The sequence below is a fragment of the Pocillopora damicornis genome, chromosome 2, assembly GCF_964200805.1.
Source record: "Pocillopora damicornis chromosome 2, jaPocDami1.2, whole genome shotgun sequence".
In the NCBI taxonomy this organism is placed as follows: domain Eukaryota; kingdom Metazoa; phylum Cnidaria; class Anthozoa; order Scleractinia; family Pocilloporidae; genus Pocillopora; species Pocillopora damicornis.
The window spans coordinates 236,923-257,166 of record NC_142671.1 but is presented as its reverse complement, the minus strand read 5'-3'; the positions used below and the strand labels follow the sequence as shown (position 1 = coordinate 257,166).

General features: G+C 37.9%; 2 protein-coding genes across 2 annotated transcripts; one reads left to right on the top strand and one right to left on the bottom strand.

Moving 5' to 3' along the window:
* Positions 1-2,631: 2,631 nt before the first annotated feature.
* Positions 2,632-8,636, bottom strand: LOC113685058 (tetratricopeptide repeat protein 23). The gene is made up of 10 exons (XM_027202511.2): positions 8,354-8,636; positions 7,958-8,119; positions 7,112-7,303; positions 6,773-6,938; positions 5,655-5,826; positions 5,365-5,522; positions 5,102-5,267; positions 4,353-4,544; positions 4,112-4,194; positions 2,632-3,624 (listed from the first exon to the last, which is right to left on the bottom strand). The coding sequence occupies exons 1-10, from the start codon at positions 8,451-8,453 to the stop codon at positions 3,504-3,506; spliced, it is 1,512 nt and encodes a 503-aa protein (XP_027058312.2). The 5' UTR covers positions 8,454-8,636; the 3' UTR covers positions 2,632-3,503.
* LOC113685060 (ropporin-1-like protein) lies at positions 8,622-19,051 on the top strand. The gene is made up of 6 exons (XM_027202514.2): positions 8,622-8,868; positions 9,466-9,586; positions 10,303-10,394; positions 10,868-10,937; positions 11,534-11,709; positions 18,636-19,051. The coding sequence occupies exons 1-6, from the start codon at positions 8,735-8,737 to the stop codon at positions 18,715-18,717; spliced, it is 675 nt and encodes a 224-aa protein (XP_027058315.1). The 5' UTR covers positions 8,622-8,734; the 3' UTR covers positions 18,718-19,051.
* The last annotated feature ends 1,193 nt before the right edge of the window (positions 19,052-20,244 follow it).

Genomic DNA, 20,244 nt, shown 5'->3' with positions numbered 1-20,244 from the left:
AAAAAAACTGCTTATAGCAGAAAAAATCTTGTGAGTTCTCTGATGGGTACTGAATTGGAATGTGTGTGTCCCATCAATGCAACCAAAAGCTTGTGTCATGCCAAATTTGGCTTCAAATTCTGCTACCTTCTCCCTCATGCTTTCTTCATCTTCAGGAAGATGGAGATATTTCGGGCCAAGATAGTTTGAAATAGCTTGACAAACCTCATTTACAACAGCTGATGCAGTGTTGAGTGCTATTCCAAAACTATTGGCTGTCATTCTCAGGGAACCAGTGTCTTTTAAAAAATACAATGCAACTGCAACCTTTTTTTCTGCACTCAATGCCCTGTGGTTAGGTGACTTTGGGTTTGGTGAAATGTATGGCCTTAGCTCCGATACCAGGTTCACAAAAGCAGCCCTTGACATCCGAAAGTTCTCTTTCCAACATTCTTCAGGTGCTACTCCCGTCCAGATGTTTTTCCACCACAAGTCAGTTCGACCGGGTTTATGCCAACAACTTCGTTTTTTTCTGTACAAATCTCTCTGCTTCAGCTGCTTTACATTTCAGAAGAAATAACTTTTCTTCCGCAACAAGCCGATCCGGATTGCATCAATCTGCCTGGTTTGATGTATTTTCCATAGCAAAAGGACCCCGTGAAGTTGTAGCACTAGAGCTACGAGCGTTGATAACGCTACGATGGGAGCGAACGATATAACTGTTGAACGTGGCGCCATCTTTGTTTACTTTCTTGAATTTCGCGTTCAAACTCGTTCCCAGGGCCTCAGTCCACGTTTCGCGCCCTTTTCGACTCTTTTTCATCCCGGTAACCGGGCTGAAATTTCCCATATGAACAGACGACAAAATTCGTCACGGTAACCGGGCCAGCCCGGTTACCGGGCTCATATGAAGAGGCCCTGAAACTCCGATGGCAAAATAAGCTTCCATGGTATGAAAACTTATTTTGCCATCGGGGTTTGAAATCATGCAAATTTTGGTAATTTCACGTTTTTTTCGGAGGGCGGCAAACCAAATGGGAATATTCTAAAAACCCGAGACAGCAAGTGAAACAAGCAAAACGATCAAAACGAAACGACCGTAATGATCAAAACAAAACCACTACAACGATCGAGAAGAGTGGAGGATGAAATGAAGCGGAAAATATTGATGAAAAACTTCAGATGTTCTCTCACATTCGAGGCTGTTAATTATGAAGGCCGCCTCAAGAATACGATCATTCAAAATATGCTGAGAAAGCAGAAATGGACTTACGAACATCGAGTACGAAGTTTTCACACGTTGCAACAAAAATACTACTCTGAGGAAAACATAAGAGAGAATTTCTGTCTCCGAAAGCCAACAGTCTGTAAACTTTTCTCCGGGACACTATGTGCTATCCGCCAAAGCCTGTAGCAAACGCAATTGAATTCGGATAATTGAATCAGAATAGATAACCGAAAAGTCTGTAGGATTAGGCCAGACATGGCTGAAAAGAGCAAAAAAATCAGAAGAATGAAATCGTTTCTGTGGACGACGGCGGAAAAAGCGAGAAAACAGAAAAATGAACACATAAAGTAACACTGGCAGTCTTCTTGCATTATGCATAACGATAATTTTCTGACTGACTTATTCAAACAGTGGAATGGTGATATATCGACTGGTACCAGTGAAACAATATCCTGCTAATTAGGAGCCATACAAGGAATACCATAGAATAAGTTCAAGAAGTCTGAACTTGAAATTGAATTTCTCCTCCGTGATACTCTCTCTAAACCAAAGGTGTAGTGTTGATTGTAAATAGAACACGAACTTGGTGTTGGTTGTATATTCTTGTTCATACTATTCATTTGTGTTGCATTTAGTATTATCACTTTTCGTTACTTAATGTTACCTATACAGATATTCGGTTGACGGTGTAATTTGTGCAGTTGTGTGTTGAACGATTAAAGGTTTGTTTACGCTTTTAAAATGTCTCCCTTTTCTAAAACACAACAAAAGGGACGGCTCGTTATACATGCCCTTAGTAATAGAAGTAAAGTGGTCAGGCCACCCAATTCGACATCAATCACTTTCGCACAAGGGAGATGGTTTTCGGATTGCACTCTTGTGGTACATATCTGAAGAAAGAGGATGTTTAGTTCACAAAGAACATCTTTCCTTTGGAAGATGCAGTTATAGCCATTTTTTCGGTACCTCAGTCTTTTTTTTTTTAAGTGACAGCCTAGTAATTGTTTGGGGAAGTTGCGGTCTGTTGACAAATTCTAAGCTATATTTGTTTTCTGAGTCAATTCCCGTAGAATCTCTGTCTTGAGTCCTGATCTTGATAGGTGGAATGATCATGATTATAATAATAATATTATTATTATTGTTATTGTTGGAGGGAAACGCCGGGTGGCAGTTGTATGCTTTCTCAATCGTGTAAAGCTGCTTGCCCAACTCTCCCTGTAACGATTTCTTTGCATTGTTTAAGTTCAGTCTATGCCCATCCGGAACAAGTGGTGAAGCTCGACAAGATTCTGACTTCCTCGCTCTCTCTCATGTTATTCAGTTGAGTTGTCTTGGTGACCTCATCATGCCATTTTCACCTTCAAAATGACAACCATCTTAACGGTGAAATGTATTATAGTCAATTTGGATTGACACACATCAACTACAAAGACATCGCCATGTATTTCTCTCCTCAAATTCCTGAAAATATCTAAGAAAGCATTTCATGACATTTACTCATGCGACGCGGAGCAAGCAATAGGCAGCTCGTATCACTAAGCCCCTTACATTACTTTTCTCCCTATTAAAGCCCTTAAACAGTAGATTTGGAGAGGATATCTTCACATTTTGTGAAAACAATCAACCCTTTTGGCAAACATTCAATTGTTCACATTTCTTACCAAAGATTTGTTTGTAATATTGTTTAGGTATTCAGTTGAAAATAAATTATGATCAGCTCATTTGTTCCAGCGCTTGACTGATTAAACCAAGACGAAAAAAGAAAGTCATAGCGTTAAATTAGATAATAGATAAATAAAATTGACGTGTGATGATAGAGACGAAAAAAGGATAGAACTAACAGTAACTCACTTGTATTATTTCACTTAAAAATAATGAAGAATAGAGAGCTTTTACAGGATTTGATTTTTTCAACATGCCATTCTGGTGCAGTGCTCTAGGATATGGTCAATGGTAGGTGAAGATATTCCTTTTCAAGAGATGAAATGACTGAAGAATTTCGACCACAGTAATCTTATTCATAAGCAGCATATGGGCGCACTGGTTTGCAAGAGAATAGTTAAATGGGAATGAAAGGTGTGGTTCATGGAAAAAAGAGTTAAGACAATGTAAGAAAGGGAACTTCGAAATACGAAGAAAGAAAGATGTTACTGACACAAGATGGCACGCTCTATCGTGATTTTCCTTCATGTTGGTTTAGACAATTTACAGTTATATAGATTGTTCTGTGCAATATATACATTTAGCATTCGCATTTCTGTCATCCCTGGTTCCACTAAGCGTTACACGAATGAAGTTAATCCCCATAAGGGGTTGATGAGTACCCCAAGGGTTTAGATCTACCCACGACTTGAGTGAACCTTGGTCTCTTCTTCAGTTTGTCTTCTGCACTTAGGAATTTTTGAGCATCAGGCGACCTGAAATGAAGATATTTGCACGTATTCAACCACTAAGATTTTAGGCATTTCCTTGTTCCACAATTACTTAACCTAAAGCTCTTTGCAACGGGAGGAACGACTAACCCTTAGTGTTGGCTGATGTCAACTGACAATGAGGGACTGCACGTGCTCCTGTTAGAAATGGAAACTTTCTGAGTTCGAAACTTTCATTACCCTCAAATGGAAGGGTGGATATATTCAATTTGTTCTAAGAATGGTGGTTATATTCTTCAGTCCAAAAAGAGATTCAGAATCTATTTCTTTACAGGGAAAAAAGTCATTTCTTATGAAGCTCTTTCGATACTTTACCGAACAACAAAAGTTTTTGGTAGTGCCTTTTATCTAAAAAGAACTTCTTGTGGTTTCCTTGGATCCTTTATCTCATGAAAGAAAAATATTTATGAACATACGAATCGCCTGCTAAAAGAATTCTCCAAACAAGTCTCTAATACTCCACACAACTTACATCTTTATGCGGCTAATGGTGTCTGCCATCTCTTTTGTTCTCTTGTGACTCTTTCCTAATGTTGCACTCAGCATATTGTGCGCCTAACAGGTAAACACACAAAACAAATTATATTAAATAATGAGGAATACAATGTCCATGGCTATAATATCTGAAAAAGTTTGAAAAACTGGTAAATTATGGTAACCAATCCTAGAGCTCCAATAAACAAAGAAGAACATAGATTAAAACTTGGTGTTACCTTGGTGAGCCATTTCAAAGCCTGCTGTGTTCGTCCTTGTTTCAGTCTTATACTACCCATCAACTGGTATGAAGCAGCAGCCTGCTCACTTGGGTCACCATACACCACTGTCTTAGCTTCTGCCACTGACTTCTGAAGCAACACTGCCTCCTCCAGACTGCCATCACGAATTAACAAACGACTGAGCTCATCCTAATTAAAAAAAAACGCAAACTTGCAATAAAAGTGGAAAAATTTCCCAGAAGTCAGTTGTTGCAAAAAGTTTTACTTTGTTTACATACAAGAACAATCAAGTTACTGATTTATTACAATAATATTACCAACCTTCTATCTGCTGGCTAAACAAATAATAACCATATTAAGCTGTATTAACAATATTATTGTTACCTATGCTCACTTCCCTTTTAAGAAAATAAAGATTTTCTCCAAGTAAAAATTTGATAATGATTTTTATGAAATAACAAGTTTATTTGTCCTCTCATTGGTCAACAGGCACTGTTACAATAGCTAAAAGACATGAATAACAATCATGAAGTTGCTGAAAACCCTTGAAATATTTTGGATCAAAGACAACATAAAATTTTTAAGTGAAACTTAAAATGAGTGAGAAAAGACCAGAGATTTTATTTCAAACTGCAACTTGATAAAAGAATTTCTGCAGTGAAAGATCTCAGTTATGTGTCTAGGTTACCTTTACAAGAGATACAACAAAATACAACAATATGTACTGAGATGACTTTAAACTGTACCTGGGCCTTTATAGTTGAGTTATTATATGGACCTCTATGCTTCATGTATAAAGTTATGGCATCCTTTAAGTATTTCTTGGCTTTATCTAAGCTTTCATCATCATCAGTGTAACTTATGGCCATAACAAATGAAGAGTCTGCAACTTCCATTGAATCTTCCCCAAATCTATAAATATGAATAAAAACATTTTTTTTTACAGAAGATGATAAAACTAAACAAACTTGCCTCATGATTGGCAACAATATTTGTGTTCAGACATTACTTTGATTTGCTGATATCATAAGCTTGCATTAACAACTTTGATGCCCTTTCTCTGCTGGCTGTGTCACCATGACTTCCTTCTGCACGTGCCAGGCTTTGGTAAATTGGAATCAACTCTTTGCTTTCAGCTCCATAATATTTCTGAGCAACCTCTAATGCCTGTAATGTGAAACATACAGAATTGTGTATTGGCTTATTGAGACCAAGAGTAAAAATTAGGTTCTTATATCGAGGCTTTTCATAATTTTATTCATTTACTGTTTAAGTAAGACCATAAATTGAAACTGCTACCTTTTCAAAGCATTCCAGGGCATGTCCTGTTTTGTGAGTCTTAAGACTGACGCGACCAAGGACCATCAATATTTGAAGCCGTCTGTTAGGGTCCTGATGTTTTGGCCCTAGTTCTCCTCTTTCTCGTGATACTAACTCTGCTTTCTTAAAGCTATTCTCAGCCTTCTGTGTGCTGTAAAGAAGCAAATGCACTATTCTTTTCTACTACATCTTAATGCTACATTACCTTTAAATGCTTCTTGCAAGTTTCACACAAACAAAATATTACACTGTCTGCTGTATGCTAATTGTGAGTTTACAATACAATACAATACAATACAATATTTATTTGCCATATACGACATTTACACATGGAAAAAAAAAATGAAGAAAATTGATGACAGAAAATAAATGGCGAGAAAACCTGAAAGAAACCACGAGGCTTATAACAAGTCAGGTTTTCTCACTTAAAATAACTAATCTTATATTAGAATTACAATATGGACTTATGGTAATTAACTTTGACCGCGCACACGTACACACACACACACACGCACACACATATTAAGTAAGTTAGTTAAGAATTACTGCCTTACAGAAGCTAATACTTAGAGAGAAGAAATTCCTTAAGCTTTCTTTTAAAAGAAGCGGAGGAGGGAGAACTAGTTATGTCAGAATTTAACGAATTATAAAAGTTTGGACCTTGAAAGTAAATTGAAAACTTCCTGGTGTTCGTTCTGCACAGTGGCAAACGGAAGGACTGAGCATTCCTAGTATTATAATTGTGGATTTGAAGCATAACAGGTCATTTAATTGCAATCACTGCTAAGTAAGTTCAATCAAAATTTAATTTCTACTTCAATACAGTTCTACTGTGCAAGTCATTTGATGACAATTTGCCATTTCAGTGGAAGGAAATCCCTCTTTATTTTTGCTTTTCCAACCTTGATAAAATCCAAAATTCAACCCTGTCAGCTTCAGAAAGTGGAACAAGTTGCAGTTTCAGCTGGAATACCTCAACCACACTTTAAGAAAACAAAACAGACTGCAAATAATTTTTCTGTGGGAAAATCAGGTGGTGCAGGAGGCTAGGGAAAGCAATGCAGCAAACTCACCTACTGCATGTACATTGCACTTACTTCTTCAAGGCAATCTGAGCTTGTCCCATCACAAGATACATCAATTCCATAACAGGAAGCACATCAGATCTGTCATAAATCTGTCTTCCTTGATGTTTTACTGCATCTGCTGCCAGTAACACATCACGAGCATTTCCAGCATGAATCAGGGCTTGCTGGGCCATTCCTGACAACAAGTAGACAATGACTTGAAAATAAGTGGATAAAATCTCTCTTCAAAATATTAAAAACAAATTTAGGTTTACCTTATATGTTCAAAATTAGATCTCAAAATTGATGTGTTAGTAGAGGATAGTTTATCCTACACATTACTGATCAGAAAAATTTCACAGAACCTACCCTTCTGCTCTAGATATGCCTGTGAAAGCTTTGAGTAAGCTTTAGCCAGTTTCCAGTGATTATCCCCATAAATTATTCTGGTTAAAGCTACACATCGGATTCGATCATGTACAGCTCTATCATCTCCATTGTTAGCAAATTCCCGTGCTTGCCTTCTGTAGCTTTTAAGCAAAACCTGGGGTGGGGCCAAACCTAATCAAATGCAACAAATCATATCAAAAAATAAAATCTGAGGGATTGCTCTAAATTATAATGATTGGTTTTGTCTACTGTTAACATAAATCAGTTGAGCTGGTTCCTTGAATCAATAGTTTGTGTAGAGAGATATTATTTTGACTGTTGATGTTTCCACGGCAACAGAATTGTGGGTACATCATGCATTACAACTCCTCAACAATGAACATTGTATCTTGCCTTACTCTGCAATATAACTTAGTTTACCTGGCAAATGTATCAAGCAAATAAATGCTAGCTAACAAAAAAAGCTTTCAGCAATATCTCTCAAGAATTAAGAGGATGTCAAATGTAGTGACTAAAAGCTTTATTTCTATTCAATTCAATTGAATCCCTTTTTGAAAAAAAAAACAGGTCACAAATCCCTTTTCGAAGGCAATCTAACAAACTTTTGTCTTGGTTCTTAGTTAACATTATCATCTATTATAAATGTTGTGGCCATATTTTTTTCCTTGATGTCAAAACTTTTAAACAAGTGTTCCTTTCATTCATCTATTTCTTTACTTTGTTTTCACTCATTATCTTAATCTTTAATAGAAAAGAAAATAGAATTTAAAAAGTTTTGAAATTTTTGAATGGTGTACACATATCATAACAAAGTGCGTAATATACCTCTAACATATCCTGAAGGATAATTTCCCTCTTCATAGCATTCTTCATGATCAGATTCCTCAGAGGAGGAATATTTATACACGGCAATTCCTGAACTCTTTGGGCTGTTATCAGATGCAGATGGAATGTGGATCACCTCTGGGATGACATATTTCTGTTGATCTGGCAATTGTTCAAGCTCTCACTACATTTTTCAGGTTTGATTAAAGAATATGAGGATCTACTAGTGAACTACAGGTAATTTTACAGATTACGCTTCAAACCGCTGACCATTACGTACAGTATGTTCTAGGATAGAAGAGTGGAAACAACACGAAATATTTTGGGTTACAAAGAGAAGAGGGAGGGATTAATGAAGTGTTACAGTGGAGATAGGAGCAAAAACTACCATCACACCTGTCTGATAAGATTCCTCATCATCGCTTGCCGTGTCTGTTCTGCTAACACTTGCATCACTTGCAGTTTTACTTGCGACCGACGACACTTCTAATTCCATCGAATTTTACGCCTTGTCAAACTTAGAATGCATTTTCAAGCGTAAACAAGCTCAAAGAGAGACAAAGACAGTATAATTAAATATCGTCTGAGATAACCTACCCTGGGATCAGAGTTTCCGAAGTCACTCCAGTTAACCCTGTTCAACCACCATGTTTTCCAAGTCTGAATTTTTTCCACGCTAAGCATAATGGGAGTTAAGCTTGTCGTCGTCATAGCAACTAACACCCGCCATCTTGAACTGCAAGGACAGAGGAAAGACTCGTTTGAAATACAAGAGTTATGCCTCAAAAGGAGGAGCCGATCTATTGCTCACAACAAATCAACATTCCTCCAGAGTTGCCAGATATCCTAAAGCAGTTTACTAAGGCTGCTATTCGTACACAACCGAAGGATGTTTTACAGTGGGCTTACGCGTAAGTTTTGTTTCTTCTTTCCGAGATAAACTTACTTCTTATTTTGAGTTTTAATTGGTAGACTGTTGCCACCAGCCTTTTGAAAGAGTCTTGAATACCGTAACGATATTTTAACGCGATAAACTATCACACCAACATTTTGGTAAGGAGGGTTGATGGAGGTAGCCCAAAACTTAGTTTACTTGTCGAATTTTTGACTCAAATGAATACGTTACGAAAATAAACATTTGGCAGTTTCTCCACTAGCGTAGTAATACCATTGATCCCTGCATCTTAAAATATGTAACAGGATATTTGAATGGTCTTTGGGAATTAATTGTGTTTAAGTGTCCTCGGAAAAAAGTCAGGCAGCAGAACTCTCCCATTTCCTTTCGACAGTAGTTACGGACTTCATTTGAACTGAGACATATTGTAATACTGATGAAGGGAAACATTCAATGATACTTACAAGTAAGAATATCTTTTATTGATAATGAACTACTCATCATCAGCTTCGTATAACCTTGAAAAGAAAGTGTACGTCATAACATTTGCACCACATACACGTGCATTTAGCCATCTTGATTTAAATAAAACTTGATATTGATAAACTTTTAGGTACTTTGATGCCTTGTCTAAAGGAGAGACACCCCCAGTTAAAGAACGTCTCGAGTTCCAGTTAGGGCAGCCTCTGGAAAAACCCCTTACTCAAGGCTTACTTGCAGTTTTACACAAACAGGTATCTTACACCATTTGTATTAAGCTTGATGTCATTGATTCATTTTGCCAAACTTGATTCTTAGATGACAATGAAGTAACTTTAATTAAGGATATTTGAAATCATTTTTGATAAGTTATGAGCTTAAGTTAGGAGCTTTCATGAACTCCAGAAAAAAGACAAAATGTGATGTTAAGTCAGGTGAATTCTTCTTCCACAGGTAATTTTCCTGTTTCCACAGGAAATTTACCTTACTAAGTGCAAGGATCTTACTTGTGGAAGTATCCTTTGTGCCTCTCAGCTAAGATTGTCTCTACACAAGAGAGATCCTAGTTCTACTGCTAGGGCCAACTATAAGCATTTTTTGGTAAGCTGACAAACAGAAAAACATGTCGTGAGGATGTTTTTCCTCCTGGGATCTTCCAAAAACTCAAATCTTCCCCTTGATAAAATGGCACCTTAATCTGTGGGATGGTTGATTCTGAATTTGACAGACCCTGTATACATGAAATGGATACAATATCCATGACCCTACTCTTCAGAGAATGAACATAGGTACTTCCTCAATGAATTATGTTACTACTGTATACTAAAATGTTAGAAATACACATCAACTCACCATAACATACTTTTTCTAGATTATCTGTTAAATTGTATTATCCACTTGTAATTACTCACCATAATTTGTGTATCAGAGAACACAATGTTATCCTCATTTATTTATTTTTTCCCAACAGCTAGGTGGAAAGCCTGTTATAGAGTTGTCATCCTTGGAAGAAAAGTGGAAACATTTGTCACTTCCTAAAGACACTCTGGATGAGCTACTGAGGTAATATAAGCCTCTCTATGTTACTCAGTGTATTTAAAAAAAAAGTGGCCTTAACATTTAGAAATGATATAGTTTGTCTCTGAGCTGTAGAGTTTGGCAGTCAGCAATTGAACTAACTGTGTCACAAAAGAAAGGATGATACATTGTTCTTCACTGTGATGAATGACCACAGGTTTTTTGCAATATTAGTTAACCCTTTCCACCCTAACATCAGTATTCATATTCTCCATACTGTTGTCTGTAAATTTACTAAGGTGTTGACAAGGAGAATTTTCTAACAATCAAGAGTTTCTGTAGTTGGTAATCATTTCCTTTATTTTCATGACATTAATGTGTGATTCAGTGGTGACATTGTAAGGAGAAATTAGATGCTAGTCACACTCAGAGGTTAAGGGTTAAGAAACTGATGGTGTACATATATAGAGTGTGCATGGATCAAGCAAATTAATTTAGAGGTGTCCATTCCTTTTCAGGTTGGGAAGTTTTGCTGAAGAACTGAAGTGGCTTCATTTTCTGGCTCTTGCTTGCAGTGCAATTAGTGAGGTAATTATTGTAGTCAAGTTATTATGCCAAATATATGTCTGTATTGTCAAGAATTAAAGCTATTTTTAAGTATTAAGCTTACAAATAAAACACACTTTTATCTGACAGCTTGTTGTTAAGTAAGTTTGCTTTTTACCAGAGAAGGATTTGTTTCTTGAAATCAGTAATTGTTAGTCAAGAATAAATGCCTTTCAAGTGATTGAGACTAATCTACAACAAGCCATGGTGCTGATAATTGACTCATTTTGCAAGAATCAAATTGAGCTACAAACAGCATTAGATAACCATTTTGCTTGAATTCATCCAAGTTCGAACTTTGTGTTTGTGAAGTGAAAGCAAAAAATGGCATTTTATGAAGCAAAACAGCCGGCTGAGGAGATTTTACCTGCGTACCCTCTATAAGTCAGTGTAAGTGGATGTAAACAAGGTGTTGGAGCTTGGAGAGGTGATTTCCCTCTCCCAATTCTCCTTGCAGAATTGCATGTCAATTAATGTGCTAGATTTGTTCCATACAAACCAACAAAAAAGGAATGGATACAGAGTTATAAGATCAGCAATATTTCCATTTCTTTACTGTAAATTGTTTTATATCCTAGAATCTTACATTGGCTATGAAAACAGTTTGTGAGATTTTGACAACTGATCTAGAAGGGGGCCCTGCAAGAATACCATTCTCACTGTTTAAGGAATTGTTCACATACCTAGCAGAGACTGATGGAGAAATTCCCAAGGAACATGTTGATGCTGTCATTGAGCACCTAAGCTATGACGTGTGAGTAGCATTCATACTTATCTCAGTAGTAATAAATGCACATCCTGCAAATTTCTAGTAAATGTATGATTATCATAGTGGTTGGGAAGTTAAGAATGGCTGCCTGTCAGGATCGAGAATTGTCCGTCAACGACCATTTTGGTGAGTTGCTCATATTTTGCTCAAAGATACCCTTTGATAAACTATTTTCAAAAATCATGTTTTTAAGTTTCAGCGATTATTAAATTTTCATAAATTTGCGAAAATCTGAAAACGCGGTTTTCAGGCTTCCGGAGCTCAGGCTCCGCATGACGCACAGTCAAAAATTAACTGCAAAAACCAAGCCCCGTTTAAGGATGAAAATGGAATCAATCAACACCAAACCTCACACGATTTTAGGACAGCTATTCTCATTCAATTCTAGTGAGTGATTTTTTTTGGGCACATCGATATTGGGATTACTTAAGCCCTTGAAAGAACATCCTCACAGACCGCGTAAAATGGCAGCGAAAAACGGGTGATATTTCACGCGAAAAAAATGTACCTGGTACCACATATTTTAGATTTTCAACAACATATTCGTGAAATATTGCTATTTTCCGTTCACTGTGGAAAGTGTGATGTTCGGAATCGCATTGCTTCCCTTCGAAAATGGCAGAAGTGTTTGTGACTTGAGCGAGCAAAATGATGCAAAGTGTGTAAACAAACAACAAGGTAATTTAATCATATCGAGTTGTTAAATCTCCAAATTAAATCAGGCCTCTGCTGTGTCGGTTTGTAGCTCGAAAAATGTAAAGTGACAAGTAAATTATTCCGTAAGATATTTGAAAAGGTTCTACAAAATATTTTTTGGCTAAAAATCTGCAAGTGAAGTACATATTACATTAGCACCAACTCACATTCAAGTAATGCAAAAGATACATTCGAGAGAAGCTACTTAGTAGATTAGTACTTGATTCCATGCTGATAAATTAGATATTTTTTTATCTTTTACTTTGAGAACTCATTTTCTGTAGATTTAAATACATGGAAAGGCGACTTTTGACCTTCAAAGTAATTAAATGCAAGGCGACGGTTCTTGTTATCCTCGTGATTATAAATGTCACGCAACGTAACGCCATTGGAAACGTGTAGGGGGTTCTGAAACATACCTGCGTAGAAACCGCAAATGAAATAATTATGTCGTTAAATTATAGCAAGAAATCCCGCATTTCAAAATGAGCGGAAAGAAATGTAGGTTGAATACTCTCACGTCTGTCAGTTTGCATGTGTCGGCTACCAGATGAGTAAACTTCATTACCGATGTGAAGACCAGAAAAGGAAAGTGAGGGTCAATATTGGCATGATTAAAAGAAAAACAGAACAAAACGAAAGAACTTCTAATTACTCTACGAGCTTTATAAATGAGATAACTAGTAACTGAAGATTAGGAACGAGTCACCGTTAATTCGTTTCTTCCTCACTTTTCTATTCTGCTGAACTAAAGAGAAAGTCAGCATCACGATGACTTTTGGCAAGTACATTTGCTGACAATCTCTTTTAGTAGAGCCAAGTACGGGGCCTTTTTACGCATGGGCTTTGATGGTATATGGTTTGCACATCGTCTGGCGTTTCTTCGATGGTATCCAGAGAAACCACTCGTACACCTTCCAAACCACCATGGGATAGCAGAGCTTCCTTCAGGTCGCTGGCGGTGCAGACATCGTGGTCTTCATTAATAAACGCCCTAATGTGGCCTTTACAGCTCGCAGCTAGTCGATCTGCAGCCCCTTTCCCGCCTTGCGGGTCGCTGAAATCAACGCGGACTATCTTCACTCCGGTGTTCGCTGAAATTTCTTGGCACTTCGTTAACGTGCGGGAGGAGTGGTAACAGCCGGCTTTATCTTGCCTGAAGTAGGCCTTGTTGATTTCAGGATACTCTTGCTTCAATGTGGCTAGAACATGTTGCATAATCGCGGTAACAGCAGAACTTCCTTGGGTACAGGACTGAATCACATGGATAAAGGCTTGCCACTGTAGCACACCCTCTATTCGTCTGTATACCACAGATATGTGCCAAGAAATACCCCGCTCACCAAACCAGTCTGTCTGTGACTCGCGATATCTCTGAGGCAAGAACTTCATGGCCCAGTCATTTACAATGAATACTGTTCCAGAATTAAGGGCATCGATGACGTCCAAACGAGCCTGATCTTGATGGGTCGACCTCAGCAAATGGTACTTCCATGACTGGATGGCAAGCGTAGCAGAGCTAACGAGAAACAAAGCTTCGTCTTTGTCTTCTTCTGTGGTAAAAGATGCTTCATCGACCGCAGTAGATATGTCGTTCAGGGTCGAATGCAAGCTTTCACATTGGTCACAGAGCTCGTCATGGTTGTGTTTGCATTGCTGCCGCAGGTCAGAATCTTCGGTGTCACTCAGAGCAAATACACTGCAATGACTTGCAATGGGAGAAGAAGAGATCACGTGAACCTGAGTGAAAATAGGAAACACAGCTTGACACAAAGCATGGATTACCATGTTACTGCAACATTAACGACAAAAAATATATGCAATATGTATGCTTCATGTTATCTAAATCGAATAACCTCAATAATCTGAGAAGATAAAATCTATTACAAAGCATAATTTATACTGATAAAAAACGAATACCAAGAGCAAAAACCGACGTATATTTCCCAGTCAGGGTGGACCTGTCATTGGAACGGTGCTATACTTCCATCCATTTGCGAAATAAGATCACCCTGCTTGAAAAATATAATCCAATTTTCTTGGAACTCTTGACACTTTCGGTTGCTTCCCTTGAAATCACCCTTCAGGTAGAATTTGGCCACCTTTAATGATTTCACGTATCGCACTTGCCACTCCTTTCCAAGACCAAGCTCCCCAATTGAAGAACCAAGCCTTCTAGTTCATCGAACGCACGCGCCCCGTCTGCTGCAAAATAGTCAAGGCCTTGGAGAGACTTTCTGGTCGAGGCCTTGCATTCATTTAAAACACGCAGCATCGTCCGCTCGCTGAACGCCTCAAATCCAGTCTCTTTGCAGTACTGGGTATACTGACGCACTATCCTTTGCGGTATCATGGTGCGAATAACATTGGGTACTTCAACCAGTTGTCCAGAGGAGAGCTTCAGTGTTTTTTGTCCAAATGGCAGATCTTGCACCAAATGGGGGCTTGTTATATAAGATAAGAAGTGATCCAGTTGTCTTGGGTCGACTCTTATCTTTGATGAAGGCTGGGGGGTCACTGAAGCGCCGCTTCCGTGCTGAAGACGATGCAGATTAGCTATGGTAAAACGATATCTACTTAAGCCAGGTATGAATCTCGAGATATCATTATAATTGGAAACACCACACATCATCGAAAGAATTTGCCGTCTTGTGTCCCACCCATGGGCTTTGTCATATGCCTCAGCTAAGACCTGGAGGTAGCATTTGGAAGTTTCGGAGAGTTCGTCCAGCCCGAGTGCTTCGTTCATGGCAGGATAAGAGACGACTGCTTGCCAAAGAGAACCTGCACAACTGGGTGTTAGGTCGTGGAGCACAGAAGAAAAAATCTCTGCGGTTCGTCTAGTATACCGAAGCTTAGTGCTGTCACTGGCCTTTTCCCACTCAACCCAAGGTTGAGAGACAGGTTCAATGTTTTTGGACACCAGATACTCGTTCAACTTTTCACGGGAATTTGGCTTTGAGGTGATGCTCTCTTCACTCGTTGAGGAGACGAGGCTTGCAGTATCGGGACTGAGAAACGTCTCATCATCCTTCAACCCCTGGGATGATATTTCCAGAAACATCAAGTCCGTCTCTAGACCATCAGAAGATGACTCACTGCCAGCACTTGATTCCTCTCCTGGACGGTCTGTTTCCATCTCATGAACCTACGAAAAGGTTTGCTCTATAAGCATGAAATCTCTAAAACCGATTTCTTTGTATATGTTTGTAGGGAATCAGTTTCGGGTAATAAAAAATCTCAGTAGCACCAGGTACTGTTGCGGGACATCCAGAAAACAAACAAATGTGGGACAGGAATTAGCCTACCAAAGTGCGGCATAGCACCCCTCCCCTTTCCCACCCCTCAAATAAAAAAAAGTGACCGAAAAGCAGTGAGTTTACTGGTCAACGAAGGAGCCTTGTCCCAGATTAACAACTGTGTTTGTCACGTTGTGTTTGTGTTTGTCACGTGTTTTTTCTTCCTCGATTTTTTTTCCAATTTCTATGCTCTTCTAAAAATGACTATTTTCCTTTTAAAAAACAAGATTGAGATCATCAATTCATATTTGAAGCTTACCATTGTCTGTTGTTCAGGTATCTGCACCACTCGAGGCTCTTTAGGGGTAGACACAGTACTTGCTCCAGCGCCCTCCGCCGGCGTCTGTTCATCTGCAACTTGCCTGCAGGTAAACTCGTCGCATCGCCTACAAATTGCTTTTATTAAAAAAAAAGCAAAGTAAATAACTCATATCAACTACTATTTCTAGGTATAAAGTAATCAATCTGTCATCAATCAATGGATTATCAGCTACTCAGACGAGAAAAAAACGTTGGCAATATAAATTGCAAAGTTTCCTCACAAATATAAAATTTGCTAGCTTGAGAAAGTTGAAACTTATAGTGCTTTTTTTTGTGTAAGGTATTACAAATAAACGTGAGAAAAAGCAATTTCATGAGAACATTTATCAACAGAAGCAATTCAACTTACGCGACCCAACTGAAACTAAGGTGTTGGTGTTGCAAAAAATATACATCGATTTTCGGCTATCCACACGGTTGCTTCCTTTGGCACGTACTTGAGGACTTATGTGTCGCTAGATCCTTTGGAATTGCACAAAGGGTTTTCCTAGTCCTCCAACGTATGCCAAAGTCTGCCCTATGGCGTGGGTAAATAGTCAGGGTAAGATGCTTTTGTTCAAATGAGAAAACACCTGTAAAAAATATAACACCAATTAAATCTGTTGCAGCACTCATTCATAAGCACAATGAAGTTACCTGAAAACACACAAAATCAATATTTACCGGCTCTGGCTAAAAGCAGCTTCATTTCAGTTCTAGAACCTTCATCTGCACTCAGTCCAAGAGTCGATAGATGTCCAGTTACATCTTTCGTGCAATCCTCGAGTGTAATGCATTCCACCTGACCAGGATAATCAGGAGATCGCCCGCAAGGGGTCACCTTACCAACTAGCGTTATATAGCTACAGAGAGCCATAAAATGACAAGAAATAATAACTTCTGATGAGAGCACATATGAAAGCTCAAGACTCGTCCGTGAAATAACTTTCCTTAGATCTGTTACGAAATTTCAACCATTTGCGGAAGAGCTTCGTGGGCAGTGATGACGTGACAGGCTTTACCACGAGAGAAAATTGTGTTTGAATTACAGCATCTTAGTCAAGATGGTGCGAGATGTTGGAAGCTCAATGAAAATACATCTGAGATTGAAGTATAATAGTGTTATCGTGTAGTTATCAGACCTTGAGTAAAGTTTTTGTTTTCAGTCTTTAGTATATTTCATGATGACAGCCCATTTAGGGTCTCATGTGGTGCGGCCAGTGTTTGTTGGGACCGGATGTCGGTTAATTATGATAAATAGGAACAATTCGCGTTAATACACTGAACTGCTTGTAAAGAATGCTGTTCTCCTTCTGTATTCGCTGGAATTCTTGATTTATATATACATATATATCTAAAACAAACTAAAACAAAGCCCTTGCAGCTGAAATGTTTAAGAGTCATTCAACAGACTGATCAATTGTCACAATTTTCGTAATCGTAATACTTGTAATGGTGATCGATGAAATGACTGTAAGAACATTTTCGACGGTGATTCTATTTTCTCTCAGCTCTCACACAACTCTGAATGTACGACTTCACTATAACTCAATATTTTGTGGAATACAAGTCAAACATTTCCGGAATTAAAGTTTATTTTAAAACCTTTTTCCACCAGGGAAGGAATGATAAGATTAGCGTTTGTTTACACAACACACATCATTTTGCTCGCTCTGGACACAAACATTTGTGGTATTTTCGAAGGGAAGCGGTCCGATTCAAAGCATCAAAGTTTACTCAGGAAATAAATAGTATCATTATATTACGAATATCAAGTTAAAAAATTTAAAAATGAGGTACCAGGTACACTTTTATCGCGTTAAATTTAACCTATTTTTTGCTCTCATATCAAGCGCTATTTGAGGGTGTTGCTAAGAAGACTTAAAAATTCTCAGTATCAATGTGTACAGAAAAATTAACATAGTGAAAATGGATGGGAAGGCTTTTTCTTATATCGTGTGAAGTTTGGTGTTAATTGAATTCATTTTAAGCCTTCAACGGAGCTTGGTTTTTGCAGTGAATTTTGGACAATTTGATAGGCGGAAAACCGCACTTAAACCGCGTTTTCAAATTTTCGCCAATTTCTAAAAATTTAATAATCGTCGGAACTTTTAAACTTGATTTTTGAAAATAGTTTACCAAAGGGTATCGTTGGGCAAAATATGAGCAATTCACCAAAATGGTCGTTGACGGACGATTCTCGATCCTAACAGGCAGCCATTCTTAAGAGTTAGAAATGTGTGACTTGGAAATACACCAGAGGAGTAAAAGGTTTTTCAATGATCTCTTTTTGGAATGACAGTTTTCTTTGAAAATACTTTTTAAGCCTTGGTAACTAATTGTCCCTTGGAGTTCTTTTGATCTTTTCATCACTGTAAATATTAATCTGTATTCAAAATAGAATAGTTCTATGGCTCAACTATGATCTGGATCATTGACCATTCTAAGATCTACTTCCAATTGCAATAAGGACTACCTTAATCTTTCCTCCAAGAAAGAAAGGAGTACATAAGGCTTAGTATATAATATTCCCCCAAAATGTTTACCATATCTCTCAACAAATTGAATTGAACCAGATTTATGTTAGCTAATGGTGAGAAATTTATTTTTTTTCAGAGACAAACAAGAAGGACAAGTCTCTCCACGCAACTTTATGAGTGACAGTTGTCCTCCACTTTCACCTAATGAAAACTCATGAAAACAATAATGACTTAAAAACTGAAGTACAAACTGTTTTTGTAATATTGGTTCATTTTATTCCAGCCTCAAGCTGTCAAAAATATGCGTTTTCAACATATTACAGGCCGTGTTAATCAACATGTACATGTCATAGATACTATCATACACATCCATCTCTGGAAAAATCCTACATATATATATAATTTATATATGAGGCCAGATTAATGTAGTAAACAAGTTGCTTATGGCTAGATCCTTACAGTAATGATAGCAGAATGCTTTCAAGGAGCAGTGTTAGTGAAATGTATATACATGTACTATTGTGATCAAGAAGTAAACTTTCACTCAACTTATGCCCTGTTGGCTCTGAATTACTGCATTCAAGGGCTAGCCATACACGAGTATCATTATAAGGAGGAAAATGTGAGATTTTGACTTCTTTTCAAACAGTACATATTTTTATCTAGTTTGTGACTTGATGAAGCCAACTGGCAGATACCAAATTACAGTACAAATTACTGATCAGACCTGACCCTTTACTGGCCATCTCATGTTCCAAACACTCATGTAGAATACAGGAGGCCCAAAAAAGGCTTTTTCAGTCCCGTATCCCTCTGCCATATTAAACTTTTGGATACGCGAAGTGTAGAAAAAAGTTTTTATGGGACTCAGATATGCAAATGAGTCACTCACATATTCTCTCACTCAATTAGGTGTAGACACAGTTGATTTACACTGTGGTAATTCCTTGCCCCAAATTCCCCCGGGCCTGACGCCATCATCATAGAATTATCTCGTGTTATTGGCAGCACTTTTATAGCGGACAAAAGTAATTCTGTGCTTTTCTGGCTAGAGAAAACTTGTCGAATTCGCTGTCACACATTTTTAATTTAAATCAATGAAAAAAATATAGGGGTTTGTTATTAGATGCGAGCGGGAGAAAACCTCAAAAACAATGATCATCGCGTTACAATGGAAATATTTATCGAGCGACTTTACGTGAGGCGAAACGTGACATAGGAATAATTTAATTTGGCTTGTGCAGGCGAGGAAAGATTTGGATCAAAATTCGATGAACACAGTCTACTATTTTTTACTATTTTTTACTATTATTATCATTACTATTTTTTTTTTTTTGAGACCGTCTTAGGTTACCAGGAAGCGTTAATCTTTACAAAACAAGTTTTGGTACGGTATCCGGCAACTCGCCATCAATGGCAAATTCACTCAGAAGCTGTGTGTGGTGTCTTAATTATGGAACGATAACCATTCAAAGGTCTAAAGGCAAGAAGATATTTCGAAGATTATAATCAGTTTAGGTGCAGCAAAACCAGAATGAATTTCGGCGGGTGATTTTTGCCGATGGTTATGAACTCGTCTAAAACTTACAAGTTATGATGTAGTAGTATGTTGCAAAGTTAGGCGCGTACAAGTACGGCGAAATTTTTCAGACGGGGCTTTCCGTCCTTTCTTTGTGTCATGCACAAGGAGTGCCGAAGTGACCTTTAACGCGAGTTTCATTCTTATCAACGCAATTCGAAACCAA